The following is a 20,037-nucleotide window of genomic DNA, read 5'->3' as shown; positions in this document are numbered from 1 at the left end:
TAAAAATGATAATTGAAAACCGAACTGACTTTGACCGAAACTGAAATAGCGACCGAGTTTAGTCGGTTGGTCCAATCGGTTAACCGACATAACCCAAAGATATCAAGTAAAAAAGCTGGTTTCTTTTTTAAATTACACAAGCCATGATGGAAATACTAATAAATTATAGTAAATAATTGAATTTCTCATGAATAATTAGCTGTTTATACAACTGTTACAGCCCAATAACACCTCATTTCTCTTGATTGATAGAAAAACAAAACTCAATGACCAACCCTAAATTCATTGAAAAAGCTAATCCAAAATCAAAGCTACCTGTTTCATGGTTGCTACCGTTTCGAATGAGAAACATAGAATTTCGAAATAGGCCTTAATTAATTCCGGGAAAAAAAAAGTTAGGCGATAAGCAAGGCAACAAAGTTGAACATCAATAGCTTCATTAATTTTAAAAGAAAGGTTGAACATCAGTCGACAGTAGATTAAATGTCGCAAGAAAGAAAAAATAACTTACAGTGGGCAGCAACGAGGCGTTAGCCGATGAGCAAGGCGGCAACCGACGTCCGAGAATGGTTGACGGCGAGCTGTTGCCGACCGGCGTTGGGTTTATTGGTCCGGTTCAAGGCAGTTTTTAAGTTAGGCGAGTGAGAAGGTGGGAACAAAGAAGTAAAGAAAGTAAAGTAGTCACGAAATAGCTTTAGCGAAATAGTTTTAGGTTTTATTTTTCAAAATTTTGTATTGGGCTTTTGGGCCTACAAATATTGGATTGGATTTAATTTTGTTAGTGTGGGAGTAAATGTATGATATTTTTTAATACAATATTAAAAAATAAAAATTTTATAGTCATTTATTTTTAATTTTATTTTTTGTGTACGAAGAAATTTCCGTTTATTTTCATATATATATATATTTATAAAATATGTATAATTTATTAACAAGCTTTCAATTATATTATAAATATGTATATATGAAAATATTTAAAGAATATCAACAAATTGAAAACCCTAGGTCAAAACACACAGATATCGTTAGTATCAATATTGTAGTAAAATTTATGATTGTTGAAATATGATGGAACTGGTGGATGAATCTGGTTGGATAATAATGGAGAGAATAATTTTTATTCAGTTCAAGTATACTGAAATGCATTTTTTTTTATTTATAGATTCAAAAGAAATTGCATACCCTTATAAGTGGCTTTAGAAGTTATTAAAAGGTAATTTATAGTCAAAGAAAATGTTCAAATGGTAGACAAATACCCCTAAAATTTAGGATAATTTTCACAATTAATATATTCCAAAACCCTAAATCACAAAGAGGGAGATTCCTTCTAGTAATATAGCAAAATGGTAATAGGAACACAAGATTTGCGCTAATAAGCTTTGATTGAATTTACACTTTACAACCAAACTGCTTTTTCCCCACCATCCAAATTGAAGGTGGATGATTCAACTAGAGACTCACTAATTATTAATTTTAACACCAAAAATTAATTAATTAAACTAATTAAAATATGTCAAAAAAAGAAAGACAACAAAAAAGGATTGGATGGATGGGTCCGAATTAATACAAAACATCAAAGACCCAACAAAATCCACATTCTTAACAACCAGACCTAAAAAATCCATTGAAAAAGGAATTTTGACGGAAATACCCTTTTGGATGGCTTATTATTACGATCGAGGATGAAGAGCATCGAATGGTCTATGAGGGATGGGAGCAGATGGCGCCCAGGGATTGATCGTTATGTGCCTCTGCTGGTGTGATTGGAGTAGATGATGATGGGATCTTGGTTCAACGGTGGATGATGCGTTTTGTGGGACCCTCACCCTCTCGCATGAGGGGCACATGGTAAGAGTAGTGGGTGGGTTCATTTGCATGTAAAACTGCGGGGAGAGTTTCAGTGCTCTCAGTTCCTGAACTTCTTTCTGCAACCGCCGATTTTCCTCCGTCAGATTCTCACAGCATCTTTTTAGAAACTCACAGTCAACCTCTGTTTGCTTAAGCTTAGTCCTGCAATTAAGAAAAACAAAAAATTAATTACAACAGTCCCATGTTTTGTAAATAACATTGACACCAGAAGGACAAAACTGTAAAATCGCTTACCTAGCCCTTCTGTTTTGGAACCAAACTTCAACTTGTCTTGGTCGTAACCCCAGTTGTTTAGCCAAAGCCAACTTTTGCTTCTGCAGAAAAGATTATATCCATTGTTTAAAAAGAATTCTCGGCAACCAAACAGTAATTTTTCACTTGTTTTTGCTCTAATATTCAAATTACTTACTGGGTTGAGAGTGTTGTGTTTTTTAAAACATTCTTCGAGGATTGCAGATTGATCTTTAGAAAGTCTAAGTTTTTTCCTCGAAGTATCACCGTCTTCTTCGTCACTGATGCCATGAGAAGAAGCTCTTTCGATCTCGAGCTCGTCGCCATTGTTATTACCTTCTCTTTCGCTCCTTTTCCCACTCAGGCTACTCGATATGGTGCTGTTCGGAGATGAAACTCCGGCTTCTTCTTCACAATCGACCGTGGATGGCAGCCTGTTAACGTCGATCCCTTTAAGAAATGATCTAGTCTCTGCCCGTAAAGATTCCATGTTTGGATCTGCATACAAAACCCATAGTTTTTTTCACGTTAAAAAATGTTGGAAATTTTAGTCTAAATTCAAAAGCAACAAATTAAAGAAAGTAAAGCTTGTTTGGTTCTCGGGAAAATACCAGAAGGAGAGTAGCATTGATTAGCAGAAGATGGAACGAGAGATGGGCCTAGATTTAACTGAAGCGAATGATGATTTTGAGAATAACTCAAGCTTAGACTTAAACCCAGATCTTGATCTTTTCCCACCATCATTAATTATTTTCTCTTTGGCCAAACAGAAACTTGGATTCTCTAGTGAGAGAAAGAGAAAGAGAAAGAAATGAGACTTGAAGGTTTGAGAGTTGAAAAGTGATGGATGGATATGTAAGAGAAGGGGAAAGTGGGCATTATATATAGAAAGCAAAGAACATGAAAGAGTGGGTGGTGTAAGTTCAATCATAATTTGTTGTCCGAAGACCCATTATCTCAATCATGGCTTTTGCTCCCCAAATTAATTTCCACCTCAGCTGGACATTCATAAAATTATAGAGATACAGATATATGTGATATAAAAATAATAATTTGTTAAAAAATATATAAAAATAATGTAAATATATATATTTAACAGGATATTAATTATTAATATTTATATAAACATGTGATGTAATGTTTTTATGTTTTTCCAATCAGCAAAATAAATATAAATATAAATTATTATTGTGTTAGTATTAGAAATTTAAATATAAGATTCTGTTAACAAATAAATATACTTTCTAACTGAAATAATTTATATATATAAATGAAAATTTTTAATCAATAAATATTAAGTCTAATGGTAAAAAATATTGTACTTCTAATGAAAATTATGATTCTTGAATATTAATTATTTATTCATTATCTTTAAATTAAAAAGATTATTTCAAAAAATATCCTATTAAAGCTAACAGTCAAAAAAAAATATCAAGTCTTAAGTATCTAAATTTAAGACACATTATACTCATATTTAGGCTTTCAAATCACACCGTGTTGTTGCCAAATATAAATGTTAGTTTGATTAGTCGGCTTAGGATGGATTATTCCGGTTCTTGATCTGTTTATACTATAATAATTTGATCCTACTTCGTGATTATTCGAACATATATTTATATACTTCAAAAAAAAATTAAAAATATTATTAATTACTTTGATACAAAAATAATATCCATTAAACAAATTCACCATTTTCATTCAATAACTACCATTTTATTTTAAAAATATTTTTACAAATTTTTCAATGTGATTTAATCCAATTATATATAATAAAGCCACAATATAATAATTATTTTCTAAAATGTAAAGGAAGAATTAGGGTTTGCTTAGTTAATGTACAACCAAACGTGAATTAACTTCCATTTCATGCAACATTTTTTTAATGCGAGTGGCATTTAGCATGCTTTGTGGACTAGCTATATATTTTAAATATAACCAATCATAGGGCATGGTTCCTGATTATATTTGTTTATAATATTTATTCAATTAAATTTAACTGAGTTAATAATAAAATCTTATTTTCTCAAACTTTGAATTCACCGGTTGAGCTTGAATAATCGTATTATATAAAATATTAATATTTTTTTCGATAGAAAAAAATAGTCCTTAGACGAATACAAAAGAAATAGCACTTTAAATTGACATAAAATTATTATAAATGTAGCACCGACTCAAAAGGTTTTTCAAATATTTGTAATTTTTACGGTCTAGTTTTAGTTAATTTAACCATATGATTTACCACTCTATTTTGCGCTTTCAATACATGTCTTATACGCACCTTTCACATTCTACATGGAAGGTCATAAATTAATCATAATTTCAACGCATTATCACACTCAAATTCCACCTGTTTGAAACCTCTCTCACATATTAAATACAGACACTCTTATACCTTGATCTTAAAGACTATATCATTACCTAATAGTAAAGAATAACCACACACAACCATATTGTATTTTAGAAATCAATACATTATCCGTATTAATTATGTGATGACATGCGTTAAGAAAATCATTAATCATGCACTAATTGCATGGTAATCAATCACTAATAATTTTTTCTTAAGACAAAAATAAGAAAAGAGAAAGTCATTTTTATACGAAGACTACTTTCCCTTTTATCTTGATTTAGAATTAAGTAATATAAAAAAATAAATTAAAATTCTCGAAAGAAAAAAAAACATGAAAATAGGAACCCCACACAAGAAAATACCTGAACACCACCACATTCTGCATGGTCATCATCCCTCTCAACCAACCGCCTTGATCACACCTCATATCCTGATCCAACGCTCCAGATCGACCCCATTTGTGGGGCCCATGTTTAATCTTGTGATTTTTTTCCCCAATTATATAAGGAAACCATTGATGGGGTTTGAGGCAAAGCATCAAATCATGAGTGGAACCAGACAGGCAGACAAACAGATAAATTACTTATTTATTTTTGTTTATCAAATGTAGGGCCCACACCAACCCCTCATCTCTCCCATGCCATTACCACGAGGGATGGCGTCGCTTTCCTCACCTTTTCCATCTATTAAAACAAAAACGCTTTCATTCTATTTTTTAATATATATAATCTTTTTACCAATGCGTTTATTGGAGCGTGCACTACACCTCCGATGATAAAGGAACCTTGGGATTGATTGGATTATTGAAAATATCAATTTCTATAAGCTGTTTTATGTATTATGCAGTGTTGCTTGTATTAGAATTTTCATAGGATGGATTGAATCGGAAATGGTTGAGGTATTAAATTAAAAAATAATTTAAAATTAATTAAATTAGGAATTTGTACGAATCCACATTTGAGTTGATTTTTTTTATTTTTTAATTTTTAATAATTTTGTAGTCATACCGGTCGAATTGATTGGATTGGTGTCAATCTAGTTTTAAAAAATATTGATATTATGCGTTTTCTTTTAGGTAAAATACACCATTAGTTACTAAATTAATAATAAATTTTTGTTTTGGTCACTTAACTAAAAAATGTTATAATTTAGTCATTAAACTATATATTTGAAAGTTTTCATTTAAGTCACGAAATTATTCAAAAGTTTTTATTCAAGTCACTAGGTTGTTGACTTTTTTTTTTTAATTTCGCCAATAAGCTTTAAGTGAAGATTCCACAATTGACACAGTAGATTAGTCCCTGTTAACAAGTAGAATAACATACCTTATATCCAAGTCGATCTAATGTTAGTGTTGGAGATTAAAGAAAGAAATTATTTGAATTTTGAATCGCAGATTTGTAACGTCTAAAGTTGTTTCATGAAAAAAGCTTAATTGCAAAAGAGAAGGAAAAATAGAGTTTTCAATTGGTGCAGGAAATGAAAAAAGCTGTGGAGCATCAATTTTAATAGTCTAATGACTTAGATGAAAATTTTAAATTGTTCAGTAATCAAACTTTAACCTTTTTTTAGTCAAGTAATCAAACCAAAAATATACTCATAAATTAATCAAAAATATGTGTTTACCTTATTCTTCTATTAATTTAATAACTTTTTTTATTTTTAAAAACAAATTATTTAAGTGTGAGAAATAAATATAAAGTAATCACATATTTTAAAAATTAAATTACATTGTTGAATTTAAATGTTAAAAAAATATTTCATTAAAGAATATACATTTTAAAAAAGTTAAAAATATGATATTAATCATATTACAACATAGAAACTAAGATTGGTAAATCCAAGACGAGCCGGTTGGTCGAATTGGTAACGTCTTATACATCAATTTGAAGTAAGACAATAAATTGGTTGAGTCGAAACATGTACCAACCGATTAAACTTGATTAAAAAATTAATTAAATTAAATTATATAATTTTAAATATTTATGAAAATTTAATTGGATTCACTCATCGTAGTGAATTATCTAACAGATTCAAAATATTATATAATTTAATTCAATTTTTAAATATTTATGAAAATTTAATTGGATTCATATCGTAGTGAATTTTCTGACGGATTCAATTAACAAAATTAAAAAAAGAAAACTGTGATAAGAACTAAATCCATTAAAAAATACACGATACAAAACTTTCTATAAAATTTGACCTAATAAAAAGCGTGATCGTGACGCAAGTAAAAGTGCGTCGGCTAGGAACAATGGCTCAATGGCTGTAATCTAATCGGCTTCACTGTGAATTATGATCAACGTAACAATAATTGTTTTAAAATAATAATCATTGATTTTCAGATATTCTGATCATGTGCTGCAAGTGAAATAGGCTCAATGGCTCATTGGCTAAGTGAGATGAGCCAAGTCAAGAAGCCAAAAGGAATGGTGAAGCGAGCGTGTGGGAATGGGGGACAAGGGAGAGTGGATTTCACGTGGCAGGGAGTAGGGGTGGGGGAAATGAATTGATAGCGAAAAAGCAGGATGACAAAACTTGAACTTCTCCCTTAACTCACGTGAACCAACATGTCTTGCCTTTGGAACACGTGCTCTCTGGCCCCACACCATCCCTCGTTTGCCTTCTTACACCCACACGGTCGTGGGTGTCACTTTGTCCCTCCACGCCCCGACAACTCACGCACTCACAATCATTTGAAACTTCCTCCTTTCCTTTCCGACCACGCTCCCTATTCCCTCCCTGCATTCCACGTTTCCCGATTCAACTTTTAACATCAGTAGCTTGAACTCCACGCGCCATGACATAAGCTTGGGATTCCTTCCCGGGAACCGTTAATTTTTAGCCTATCTGTATCTCAATTGGCCTATCTCAATCTCCAGATTTTCATGCAACTTGGTCCGAAGCCAGCAGTATAGCACTATAATCGATGATAAATTACAATTACACTAATGCCCTTAAAATGCAATTGAAATGACTTAAAAGCCCCTTATCATATGAGCTAATCATTATTGCTATTATTTTGCACTTAAACGGTATGCTACTGCCCTTTATAGTTGCATTCATTTTTTCATATGAAATATAATAAATTATTATTTCTTAACTTATTTTATTATTAATTCTATTTTTTTTTATGAATATCATTTGAATATCATTTTAATGAAAGATTATTTTGCATTAGCACTAATTCACATTTTTAAAATTGCTAATGAGATTTTAGGTTCATAGTAAAGTTGAGGTCTTAAATTCAATAAAATAATATGCATGCAATTTTTTCAATAAAATTGTAATCAATTAAAATTATCAAATATCCTTTGTTTACAAATTTAAGAAAAAAATTAACTATACTTTCTATTAAAAATCAGCTTAATAATTACCATTAGAGTCTTATTAATATTTTTATTAAATGACTATCTTAATTTTAAAGTAACAAATAGGGTGGCATGCTTTTAATCATTGACCGGGGAGACTAAAGATTACATTTTTAAAATATGTTTTTAATTAAAATGTCACTTTCTCTCTTCCCCCACGGCTGCATTTTAATGGTTTGAAGTGGGCATGCCATCTAAATCATTGGTTAGGAATATGTCATTCAAAGGCTTGGTCCATCCCTTTCTCAACTTGACCATTAAATGGGGCATTCTGAATACATCATCATCATTCATATATACCTTTTACCAAGCATATTACACAACTATAATGGGAGGAATTAAGATTCACAATAATTTGTACCATTTGGATTTCGATTCGATTTTATAGGATTTCTTTTTTGAATTTCTCTTTAAATTTTATAACTTTATATGTATTAATTGTGTGCTTTTTCATTTTTTTTATAAAATTTTATCATATGTGTTTGAAGAGAATTATGAGTTTTCTAGGTTTAAAAGGTAAAATGAGAAAATAAAAATATATTATTATTTAATAATAATATATAAAATTCGTTTAGTGACATGACAATGAAATATTAAAGGAAAAAAGAAACGAATCTACTACCTCCGATAACACTGAACTCCCAAACGACATTACACAATCGAACCCCTCATCATCAGATCCTATGAATGGATGATGGATCCGATGGTTGACAATAATTTTTGTGGTGATTAGATTAAACGAAAACGGTGGCCCCACCGACATGATGTCGGGTTGATGATTGAAGTGTCCCCACTGAAGTTCGTGAAAGCTATCCCCACCTTGTCTTCTGTTTCTAAGGACCCTTAAGTAATGGAACTACTGTGCAGCACCCAACGATACGACGTCGTTCGTCTCGAATAAGTTTTGCCTTGGAACCCCTCTGTTAATTCTTTCCTTTGGTCTCTTATCCTAATCACCATGTGACATGCACATGAAATTGGACCCTCTTGGCCTCACTTGTTCTATGTCGTAACTATGCATTGCAACCGAACGGATTAGACATAAATTTTCGTGGGTTATTATGTGATTAATTAACAGTGTATATAACTTTATATATTATATAACATATTATTAAAAAATAAATTAAATGGATTTAACTTTAAAATTTTTTAACAATGTCTCATGATCTAAATTATATATAATCTTACTTTTATTTATGATTATTTAGATGGAAATATCTAAAAATTCAATTTACCTCTCAAAAATCATTCACATCGTAAATGGAATTTTCATTATCCAACAATATATTCTTTTTTAAATGCACGAGGGGACCCTTTCAATATGAGAGTCCATGTGATTTTCACGTGAAGAAGACCCCTTCCTTAAGGTTGTTCTCAATCAAAACAATGTGTCAATGTTGCTATCATTGTCTTGTTTAAAAAAAAATTGTTCAAATGATTTATTTTTTGTGTGGATTAAGTGGTCGGAATTTGAACTCCCATTGTTTGGTCGACCCTTTGGTTTGGATTAGACATTTCAGTTTAGCTTAGTCATGTCATGTCCATTGTCTTCTATCATATATAGAATCTCTGAAATCTTTTTGGTTCTTTAATTTGTTTTGTTAACCAAGAAGCTTGCCACTAGCCCCTCCCTTCCTACGCTATCAATATCCATATTTAAAGCCGAGGCTCTCATTCATCTATTGAGATACTAAATTGATTTGTTGATTTATGGTAGGAAAAGTATGATAAAATTCTTTATTCTTTATATTAAAAGTTACTTTGTATTTTTTATTTAAAAATTGAATAAACTAATATTTATATATTAGATAAAAAATAAATTGGTCATTTTATTAAAAATTCCATTAAAAATTTATCTTTATACGTCAAATTGAGATACACATTGCATGGCATGTGTAACTATCTATTTATTCTGACAATAGAAATTGATAAATTTTTATTAGAGAAGCCCAATTTAGGGCCTGTTCTGCACGCTTAAAAAAAAAATTTGGCTCTAAAAGTATTTTTGGAAGAAATGCTGTGCTAAACAGTTATTTTTGGCTAAAATTTTTGTCTTTTCAAAAGTGCTTCTGAAAAAGATAAGCTAAAATTTTTAACTTTTTCTCTACCAAAAGCACTTTTTGCGCTTAATTTCTTTTTTATCCTTTCAATAACATACTACAACGCTTAATTACAAATGTGCTAAAATTATTAATTAAAAATAAAAAAATTTTAAAATAGTAATTACAAATATTTAATAGTTATATTTAAATATTTAAAATATAATTTATATATTCTAATTAAATTTTATAAATAATTAATATTTATTGCTTAAAAATATTTAAAATTTATATTTCATATATTAAAATATTAACAAGTTATAATAATTTTTTTATATTCTTACTAAAATATAATAATATTAACTAATTTAAATATTATTTAAATGCATATTTGTTACTTGATAATAACATGTCTAAAATAGACATTTTATTTCTCAAAAGCACTTTTTGACAGAAATGCTAAACACTCAAATTTTAAACCAAATTTTTTAAAAGTACTTTTCCACATCACTTTAAACTAGCTCTTACTCTTTAATTTAATATACTGTGATTAATTTGTATATTTTTGAGTAAAAAAAAATCTGACTCTTAATACAGGAGGCTTCAAAATACTTTTACCTTTTATCATATTATATTTTTCAAACATCAAATTTTGAATTTAGACTTTCAACACATTAAGTATGATTTTTAATGAGAAATTTTTTGTCTCAATTCTAGAGAGTGTTCGAACGATAATATTTTAAATAAAAAAAATACTGTTTATGATACAAGACGTTGGTTGAAGTCCAACCATAACTAATATGCATAGTTTAGCTTTTTTAGATATTTCATGAAGTGGTACTGTCTTTTTAAGTATTCACGCTCTAAGTAAAACCGAAAGGTAGAACTCACCATCATTAATGCATATGGTTCACCTTTTTAAACATTTTATGAGTTCTCATGCTATATTTTTTAGGACTCAAATTTTTGACAAAATCGAAAAGAAATCCATAAAAAATAATATAAGAGGTGTATTCAAAGTGGTAGAACTAACAATTATTGTATATCGGCAACAACGTTGTTTAGTTAATTTAATTAAATATAATGAATTCTTTTATCTTTCCAAAACATAAAATATGTTGTTTCGTACGATAGTTGTAAGTGATTATTATTTCATTGCATTAAACCCTCGAGTTTCCACGGGAGGTTGCGCCGCCCTTATTACCCCCTCACGTGAAATCCACGTGGCGCACGAATTTTCATGCAACCGACGGACAGTAAAGCACACGTGTTTCGTGTTAACCCACACGTGCACTTTGGGTCTTAGTTTTTAACCTCCCATTTCTCCATTTGCTGGATCTCGGTCAATAGTCAAACCAAAATCATTTGCCTCCTTGTTTCGTTTATTATTTTTTTAAATACTTCTTTACCGGCTTTACCGGCGACCAGAAGTACGAACTCCTCTCACCCATCCGATGATCTGGAAACCAAATCCCAGCCGTAGATTATCTAATCACTCACACGTGCATGCGAAACCCTTGAGAAAGTGGTTTAGCCAGCTTTTGCTTTTGTTCCAGTGAGTGGGTCCCACATGTCGGTTAATTTAACCGGGTGAGTTGGTAACCATGTGATTTTAACGGCTCAATAAATAATCTGGAAAAAGTTTTCAGTTAATCGATGTTAAAACTCCGAGTTGGAATGCACATGTTTGTGTTAAAAGAAAATACAGATTAAGCAAAATTACATGTTTATCCTCTTGTCGACAATTTTAAAATAAACTCACGTGCGGGGTTGAGGGTAATCCTTGGAATTTCGAAGAATCTTATAATGGTTTGAAGGGGTTTTTGTGTGAGAAAAGCATGTTTGGTTGGAGTACTTGCAATATAAAATAATTGGGGATGACAAAAAGAGTATGATGGCACATGAAAGTCCAATCATTTAAAAATAATAGTAGGTCTATTTTGTATATTACACATCAATATTTTTATATTTTATTATTATTTATTAATGAAGTGCTTCATTAATAATTAGGGATTTAGGATTTATAGACCCATTTTTACGGATGAAACTTTTTTAAATAATTTTTTATTAAAAAAATTTTTAAGTGAATGAATGAAGGAATATGAGAAAGTAAATAAATGCGGTTAACTATAATTGATGAAAGTAAATAAATTTTTTATCTTATAATAATAGTTTTGAATTATTTAATTTTATAAATTCATCAATTAAATTAATTTTTTTAACTCGTAATATTAATTTAATAAAAACATTAAGTATACAAATTGTATGTAAAAAACTCTATAATAATAGTTTATAAAAACGACAGTTATATGTACTTAACTAATTATTTCCTTAACTTCCAACTATGAAAGTGATGTCCATCATAGTATTAAAAGACGAATTTTTTTTTATATAATGTGAATCCAGTCAACTTGAAAATTTAAAAATATATACCCAGAAATCTATGCAAAAAGCTTGTCAACAATCCCTTTCTTTTTTAATATATTTAAAATCGAGGATGTTTCCTAAGGGGTCGGAATAAAATACTAATTTTGAGAATATAATCTATAACGGGGTAATCAAGCTGATTTGATTTGGAGTTTTGGGCTCTAAATTTTATTCAAAATATGATTTGAGCTCTAATTTTATTAAATTTATTTATTAATTTTCATATTAAAATTTGAATTCAAATTTTAACTTAGTGCTTTTGCGTATAAATTTTTTATAAAATAAACTATTAATTTTTTGATATCATTTATATCTATTTTATGATTTATATTCGAGGTTCGTGATTTCCTCTTTTTAACAATATTGTCTTCAATGTTTGAATTTATATTTCGTATTGAAAATGCAACGTTCACAAAATAATAACAATAAACATAAATATTTCTAAATATAAAAATGAACATATAAAAGGCAATGAATTGTCACTAATAAGTTGAGTTTAGTTTGGACGGCATCAATATTCTTGTTAATGCAAAAAAATGTGAATTTGAGTGCGCTTAAACATGTTTTATCTTTCTATTTAAAAATAGACTTGTTCATGATGAAACAATGTTCTTATAATAATGATTAATTTCTTGTGTCCAATATAGAGCTATTCATGAGTCGGGTCTTGTGCTTAAGCTTGAAAGTTCATCCAAATTTTGTATTATGCCCAAAATATAGTTCGGGTAATTTTTTAAGTTTATAATATTTTATATTATGTTATTTTATATATTATATAATTTATAATAAATAAAAAATATATAAAACTATTAGACGTTAAATAAAATAAAAATATATATTTAATTTTTAAAAAAATAATATTGACGGGTCTAGACAAACTTTGATAAAAAATTAAGCCCATATTTTAAGCTAGATCAATTTTAGACAAACACAAAATATGTTAATATCATAAATATGCACGCCTGTTAACCCTTCTAATCCAATATAAGAAGATTTTTCATATCACTGCTTCATAAATACCTACAATAAAAAAAATATTAAATAAAAACTTGAAATCATAAGCATAAAATTTGAAGACAAGCATATAATTCATGCATTTAAAAAAATAATAATAAATGATAAAATGTAAAATTTGAAACAAATAGTAATAACATATATGTAATATGTACAAAATTAAAATTAAAAAATAATTTAAATTATGAGTAAAAATAAATTCAAATAGATAAATATATCCGATTAAGAATATTAAATGAGCTCTAATTGATTATAATAATATTGATTATAATAAGTTGCAAAGAAAAAGAAAAAAATTGAAGTTATTTATTAAGAAAATCAGAACATAAAAAAACGTAACAGACCTATAAAATAAATAGAAATATTTTTATACGAAAATATTAAAAAGTGATTAAGAAACCACTTATATATCTAAAATTAATATTAAAAAATAAATATTGTAAAAAAGAACCAAAAGGGCATTAGAAACTGATCATGGCACTAGAAACTGTGGCTAAATTAAACCAAAAGGGCCAAAGAACCAATCCATGAAGATTTTTCTTTTTAAAACCAGTAAAGCAAATGATCAGTTTGGCCCTTTTGGTTTTTATTTTGAGATCATGCTTTTTTTTTTTTGCCATTACAACAGTTGCTAAATCAACAATGCATGAAATATTTTTTTGTTAGAAACTGCAATTACAACTTCTATATTTTTCTGCAGGCTTGAATTGGAACACAGACAAAAATAAAAACCAAAATAATGGACCAGCTATTTCAAAAGAACAAAGATTAATGCTTTTGGCATCCTTTTTATCATATATGCACTCTTACATTTCCTTATCCTAAGGACATAATATGAATTGGATGTAAAACAAAGGTTAATAAGATTTTATAACAGTACAAGGTATATTGACTTATTTAGCCCTCCAACTTTACAAAATAAATCATTTTAACCATCCATTTAAATTTTTTTGCCTCTTGTAGCCTTTAAACTTGAGTCGTTTGTCAAATCACCCTAAAATAGATAGAAAAGTTTATGCTTGTTAACTTTGCTCACGTGGCACATACGTGGATTGCCACATGGATGCGTCAGCAAAGTTAACAACTGTTAACTTTTCCATCTATTTTTTGAATGATTTGACAAACAATCCAAGTTTAAGGGTTAAAAGAGGTTAACAATTAAATGAAGGGCTGAAATGACTTTTTTATAAAGTTGAAGGGCCAATAAGTCATTGCCCTGGATAACAAAAAATTATACTATCCTAAAACACAACTTAGTCGGAAATCGGGAGAACGTAAACGGAGATATAAATAACATGACAAGCAGGCGATCATATTTTATCTTAACTTTGTTGGAGGACTAGCCTTTGATGGTTAGATATCTTCCTATATCATCGTCACTGTCATCTCTGCCCCTCCTCCTCCTTGTGCCTCCCATTTCTTTGAGTTTCTGCGGAGATGTTCAAAATTTAATGATTGGGAAAACAATGTGTCATCCCAATAAATGAGTTTACGAAATAGCTTTGAAATTTTAAATAATAAAAAAACAAAAGGAAAATACTATAAAACAAGAAATACTAACCAATTGGTGAATCCTTTACAAGGGAGACATTCTGCATACGATTTAACTTTTTGGGACGACATAAAATAAGTATGAAACATGAAAATAGGGCTTCCAATCCCGTTTATATTCAAATCAAAAATGAAAATATAGACAAAACTAAAAGGAACTTAGATTACCGTCTGTGCCTTTCTTCTGGAATCTGCGACTTCTTCATAGTATTGCATGACTTCCTCCTCTAAAGCAGGACACTCGGGTAACTTTATTGTCTGGAATACAGAAAACAAAAAAAAAAAAGGTTACTGTGCTGGACAAGCTGCTCATCAACTAAAATTCTGGAAACAAGTTTAGCAAATGTGGCATACCCAGCTCATACTGATTCACTCGTGAGATAGCAAGACCAGATCTTCCAGCACGAGCTGTTCTACCCACTTGATGGATGTGTACCTACATAAAAATTAGCAAAAAATACAGGCAGCAGTAGCTCTCTTATCTTTTAAAGACCAGATCATTTTGTAGAATAACAGAATGCATGTTTTTTCAGGGTATGGAATATGTAAAGTCCAATCTTAGGGTTTGTGGGGATATCATACTTAATAACCATATCCACAGATGGAATGTCAAGTCCTCTACCAGCCACATCAGTGCAGACAAGTACGTTATACTGCCCAGACTTGAACTTATTCAAGGATTCTAGCCTATTTGCCTATAAATACGTCAACAAAGTGCACAAGTTATAATTGCACTCCCCAATTGTAGAGCAGAAACATAAATCAAAATATCACCACACGGGAAAGATACCTGAGTCATTTGACCACTAATGAAGACTGCCTTTACATTACGATCACGAAGAAGCAAAGACAGAAGGCGAGTTTGATCACATGTTCGAGTGAAAACCATAGATGTACATCCTGACATCTGAATCAAAATATAAACATGAAAGCAATCCTGTAATCACAACAAAATAAAATATATAAAAAAACCACTTAGATATCTAGTAACAAGAAAAGCAACAATACACAGATCTTTCATGCTTCATCCGTTTACAGTACTAACAGAAAAGAATTATCATGACTGGATTATAATCTAGTTCCAGCTACAAAAATTAAATTCCTTATTCAACCACGAAGCATGAACACTCGTACTTACTGTCAAAGATTGCCGGGCCTAGCTTATATGATCTATGTTTTGCTCAAACTGGGTTCTGGTGCTAATATTAGTATTTAACATGCCAGTTTCCAGGAAGTGAAGACAACTGAATACAGCTATCTATTAAGGGTCCAAAAAGGTAAAGGGTGTCAAATTTAGTTGTTCAAACTGTGGCACTAAGATGTAAAAGTTTTAAGGTATGAAAATTGAATCACACAAATCATGGATCCAGTTGCTGCCTTCACTGCAGGATCAGTAGTCTAGCAGGTTCCAGAAAGTTTCTCTTGCACACCAACTAGGGGTCACAAGGTGTGCTAAACCTGTGACACATTCACTACCATTGATTCAACTCAAGTTATTCTATAGTATTTTCATATTACTTTAACAAACACAATGACGATTACGACTAAACTCAAGTGCATCTAGTATCACATGGACCAAAAAGTTTCCTCGATCTTTTTCAGTAACTTGATCTCTCTCAAAGATAGAATTTCAGCACAAAACCATCATGAAAATCATCACACAGGTCTGATGATCCATATCATAGTTCACATCTTTGAAGAAGAAATTTGATGCTAAAAAGATTCAGGAACCTTGTTCTTTGCAGCTACGAACCGATAATGTTGCTTCAACGTGTCAACAGTAGAATATTTTTGCGCAGCTTCAATCTAAAATGGAAACAGAAAAATTGAAAGTCTTTAAAACATTAAAATTAGAATAAGGAGATTGCAGAAAATTTTTGCTTAAATAGCATCATCAACCTTCACAGGGTTTCTCAGGCATGCCCTTTGCAGCTTCTTCACCTATAAAATCAATCAAGATTATAGCCAAACATTAACTAAAATAAAACCATTCATAATGTATAAATCAGGTCAAACTGTGAAAATACTGTTCCCTGATGGCAGATTAAATAAGGCAACATGAGGGGAGAAAAACAAAAAACATTCATATCCACATGATCAAAGCCTTGATATTTTTTGGGTCCTAATAAGAAAACATATGTATACACAGTAAGAAAGAGCAATCAATGCACTACTTCCTTCTTTTTTGCAAAATTATTAACTCACAATAACCAAGATCAAACTAGCCCTTGATTACAAGGTTCAGCTATACAGATCTTGAACGTATTTTTGCTTATAGTTTCTAACCCACATCCAATTTGAAACAGAAAATGGTATATGAACATGTTTCTTAAGAATACATAAAATATTTGTTTCCCAAACACACCTTTTTTGGTCATGGTTGCATAAAACAAATGTTATCACAAGGAATAAGACTCAAAATAGTATATGGACATATTTCTTAAAGAATACTTAAAATATTCGCTTTCCCCCGCATACCTTGTCGGTCATGGTTGCAGAAAACAAATATGGGTGCCAAGAAAATACAAAATATCATGAAGTGCTTTCTCAAAATCCTCATTCAGCAACTTATCTGCCTCATGTAAGACCAGTCAAATACATGCACATATTATTTCAACAATATATGCATATCATATATGCATATCAAACAGTCAACAAGAAATGCAAGTTACAAGATAGGTATTTTATTACTCCTTTACTCCAATTATATCAACCAACAACTCTTATATGGAGGCATTGACTCTAGTTTCAAGTGCCATGTAAGACATTGGCATTCATATCATGAAGGTGAAAAGTTATTTAACAGAACCAATAAGACATATAATACAATAGATTTATTATAAGCTAAAATAAAAAAGACAAAAGGTTGCCTCAAGAAAAAGGTTGGAAAAAGAATAACAAATCTTTCACAAAAAAAGACTCGGTCATTTTATACTAAAATACGACCACAATTACTGAATAGAAAGGGAATTTAAAAGATAGAAGGAGGAAGATGTAGAAGAAATTCTTACCAAGTATTTTAGCATGCTAAGAGAAAAACCTTTAGTATTGGTTAGGTGATCCATGAGGCGTCCAGGAGTTCCAACCTACAGGGTGAAGATTAAATTTCAATCATTAAAAAAAAAAAAAGATTCAGATGTATTCTTTGTCCTAAGGTACCTCTTTCCTCATCATTGTCTATGTGCATCCTAAAAATTGATAGCTACTAAAAGCAGAAGGATACTAACATTTTTCTCTTCGGGTATTACTTTCACCTTTAAGGAAGCTTACTAACAGTAAGAAAATACCATATAAACTCTAGATATAGTTTTTCCATCAAAGTGAACACCAAGGCACATGATGTTAACTAAATAAACTCACAGAAATACCAAAACCTAAGGTACATAGCCCTCTCCGTAATTCTTAGCAAGTAAATCATAAAGAAACTAGTTATCACTGCTAACCTAGATGACATCAGTACCATACAAGGGATATTCATTCATATAGTGTGGTGAACCAATATATCATGATTAAGGAAGAGGATCGTGACAGCCATAGATCAAGCATAAACATACCAGATGCCATGTAGCATAATCTCTGTCACTACATCTTAGAAAATAAACAACTTAGAGAAGGAGGCATAAACAACTCAACACACTAGTATTGCAATAAATTTTTATCTATCTAACTGTTATCCGCATCTTTATGATAGCAACCAAGTCTTATACCACAGGTCAACTTAACCTAGATCCTTTAAGCTCAAATTTACTTGAAGTTCTAGATAATATGACAGGGGGGAGAACAAATGAACTTACAATAATGTGCGGCTGCTTCCCAAGAGCAATTTGTTGTTGCATGAGTTCCACCCCTCCAACAAGCTTTCAAACAAAATTTAAGCAATCCAAATAAATTGATTTATGATAAGAAAAAATTAAGAAGCCAAAATTTTCAAAGTCAGCAAACAACTCTGCCATACTTTAGACATGTAAAGTATAAACTAAAAACAACTCAAGCCTGAAATTTCAATTCTATTAGACAGAAAAAAAAGAAGTAACTATCTTGTTAACAGTGTGGTATATTTTGGCGGGAAACTTACAACAGCACATTTTAGGCCAAACCAGCCATGTTTTGCTTGCAAAAATTCCAGATTCCAAATGCAATTGGATCCACAAGCTATATCTATACGCTGTAAGTTCTAATAATTTTATTAATTCCTGAATTTGCTGGTCCACAATTTTATTTATTTATTTTTCTGTGAGCGTGCACATCACGTGCCAAACGAATCATCTAACTGTTAGCTTTTATGCTTGAAACCTTCCCCTTTTTCCATGGCTAATACTCCCCCAAACTTGTCTTTCTCGCTTCTAAATCAAAACCCAAAACCTTAATTAAAACTTTTCAAATCTTCTTCAAAAACCCAATCTTTTTTTCAGTTTTTGAGGTCATGTTGGAAAAATCCACCGATTACCAATGTAAAGATTATTTCTAACGATGCTGTTACCTTTAAATCCTATGTTCAATGATATGCAACTTGTGGGACTTAAAGGAAGCGTGGAGGGGTTTTCTTCAACTGTGGAGAGTTGTAAGTCTTGCATGTTTAATCTTTTGATATGATTTCTTAGACAGATAAAGTCTCATGGACATTGATAGTTGTTGGTCCCTGCAATAACAAATATGACTAAACCAAACAAGATCCAACAAGAAAAAGAAAAATCTTTTTTGACAACGAAATTAAGCAACTTGTTTGATAGCAGACCGTGTTTGGGAAAGCACCAAAGCAAAAAATACAGGTGCACATTTATATCCTTGTTTCGAATGGCATTCCAAAAGCGCATGGAGTATGGGAAGAGTAAACGCCGCGGTTCTACCGGTACCCGTTTGGGAAGGCCCAATCAAATCATTCCCTTCAATACGAAAATCCACACAAATCTTTTAAACACAAAATAAAAGAATTGAATCAAACAAAGTACTAAAGATAATTTTTTAAAAAGAAGGGAGAACCTTCGAGAGCGTGGGGCATGGCGTCTGCTTGGATTTTGGTAGGAGTTTTCCAACTTATTTCGTCGCAGGCTTCCACTAATTCCTCGCATAAAGCTAACACTTTGAACGTCTTTATTGCTTCCTTCAGCCATCTTTGTTTCAGACAGAGTTTCAAAAAGCGTAGCTTTTAAAAAAAATTCTGCTTCTCAACAAATTAAACAGC

The 20,037-nt window shown here is 30.7% G+C and overlaps 2 protein-coding genes across 11 annotated transcripts; both read right to left on the bottom strand.

Annotated features, from left to right (window-relative positions):
- Positions 1-1,352: 1,352 nt before the first annotated feature.
- LOC107922742 (homeobox-leucine zipper protein HAT4) lies at positions 1,353-3,110 on the bottom strand. The gene is made up of 4 exons (XM_016852894.2): positions 2,712-3,110; positions 2,279-2,598; positions 2,104-2,183; positions 1,353-2,010 (listed from the first exon to the last, which is right to left on the bottom strand). Exons 1-4 carry the CDS (start codon positions 2,842-2,844, stop codon positions 1,671-1,673), a joined length of 873 nt encoding a protein of 290 aa, XP_016708383.2. The 5' UTR covers positions 2,845-3,110; the 3' UTR covers positions 1,353-1,670.
- A 10,919-nt stretch (positions 3,111-14,029) lies between these two features.
- On the bottom strand, positions 14,030-20,037 carry LOC107923226 (DEAD-box ATP-dependent RNA helicase 10). 10 transcript variants are annotated; one of them, XR_005904729.1, is made up of 12 exons: positions 19,836-20,037; positions 19,591-19,738; positions 19,336-19,494; positions 18,650-18,712; positions 17,867-17,941; positions 16,755-16,796; positions 16,587-16,661; positions 15,646-15,792; positions 15,438-15,550; positions 15,210-15,291; positions 14,866-15,113; positions 14,030-14,733 (listed from the first exon to the last, which is right to left on the bottom strand). XR_005904729.1 is itself a non-coding variant. In XM_041080529.1 (11 exons), the coding sequence occupies exons 4-10, from the start codon at positions 18,689-18,691 to the stop codon at positions 15,225-15,227; spliced, it is 561 nt and encodes a 186-aa protein (XP_040936463.1). In that variant the 5' UTR covers positions 18,692-18,712; positions 19,336-19,494; positions 19,591-19,738; positions 19,836-20,037; the 3' UTR covers positions 14,030-15,113; positions 15,210-15,224. The 10 variants fall into 10 exon arrangements, 7 of the variants coding, with proteins under 7 accessions (XP_040936463.1, XP_040936466.1, XP_040936465.1 ...); XR_005904730.1 differs by lacking the exon at positions 15,438-15,550 and having other exon boundaries at positions 14,866-14,911; positions 15,024-15,113; XM_041080529.1 differs by having other exon boundaries at positions 14,030-15,113.

This window comes from Gossypium hirsutum, chromosome A11 (assembly GCF_007990345.1).
Source record: "Gossypium hirsutum isolate 1008001.06 chromosome A11, Gossypium_hirsutum_v2.1, whole genome shotgun sequence".
NCBI lineage: Eukaryota > Viridiplantae > Streptophyta > Magnoliopsida > Malvales > Malvaceae > Gossypium > Gossypium hirsutum.
The sequence above is the reverse complement of the archived record's forward strand: the minus strand, read 5'-3'. Positions and strand labels throughout refer to the sequence as shown.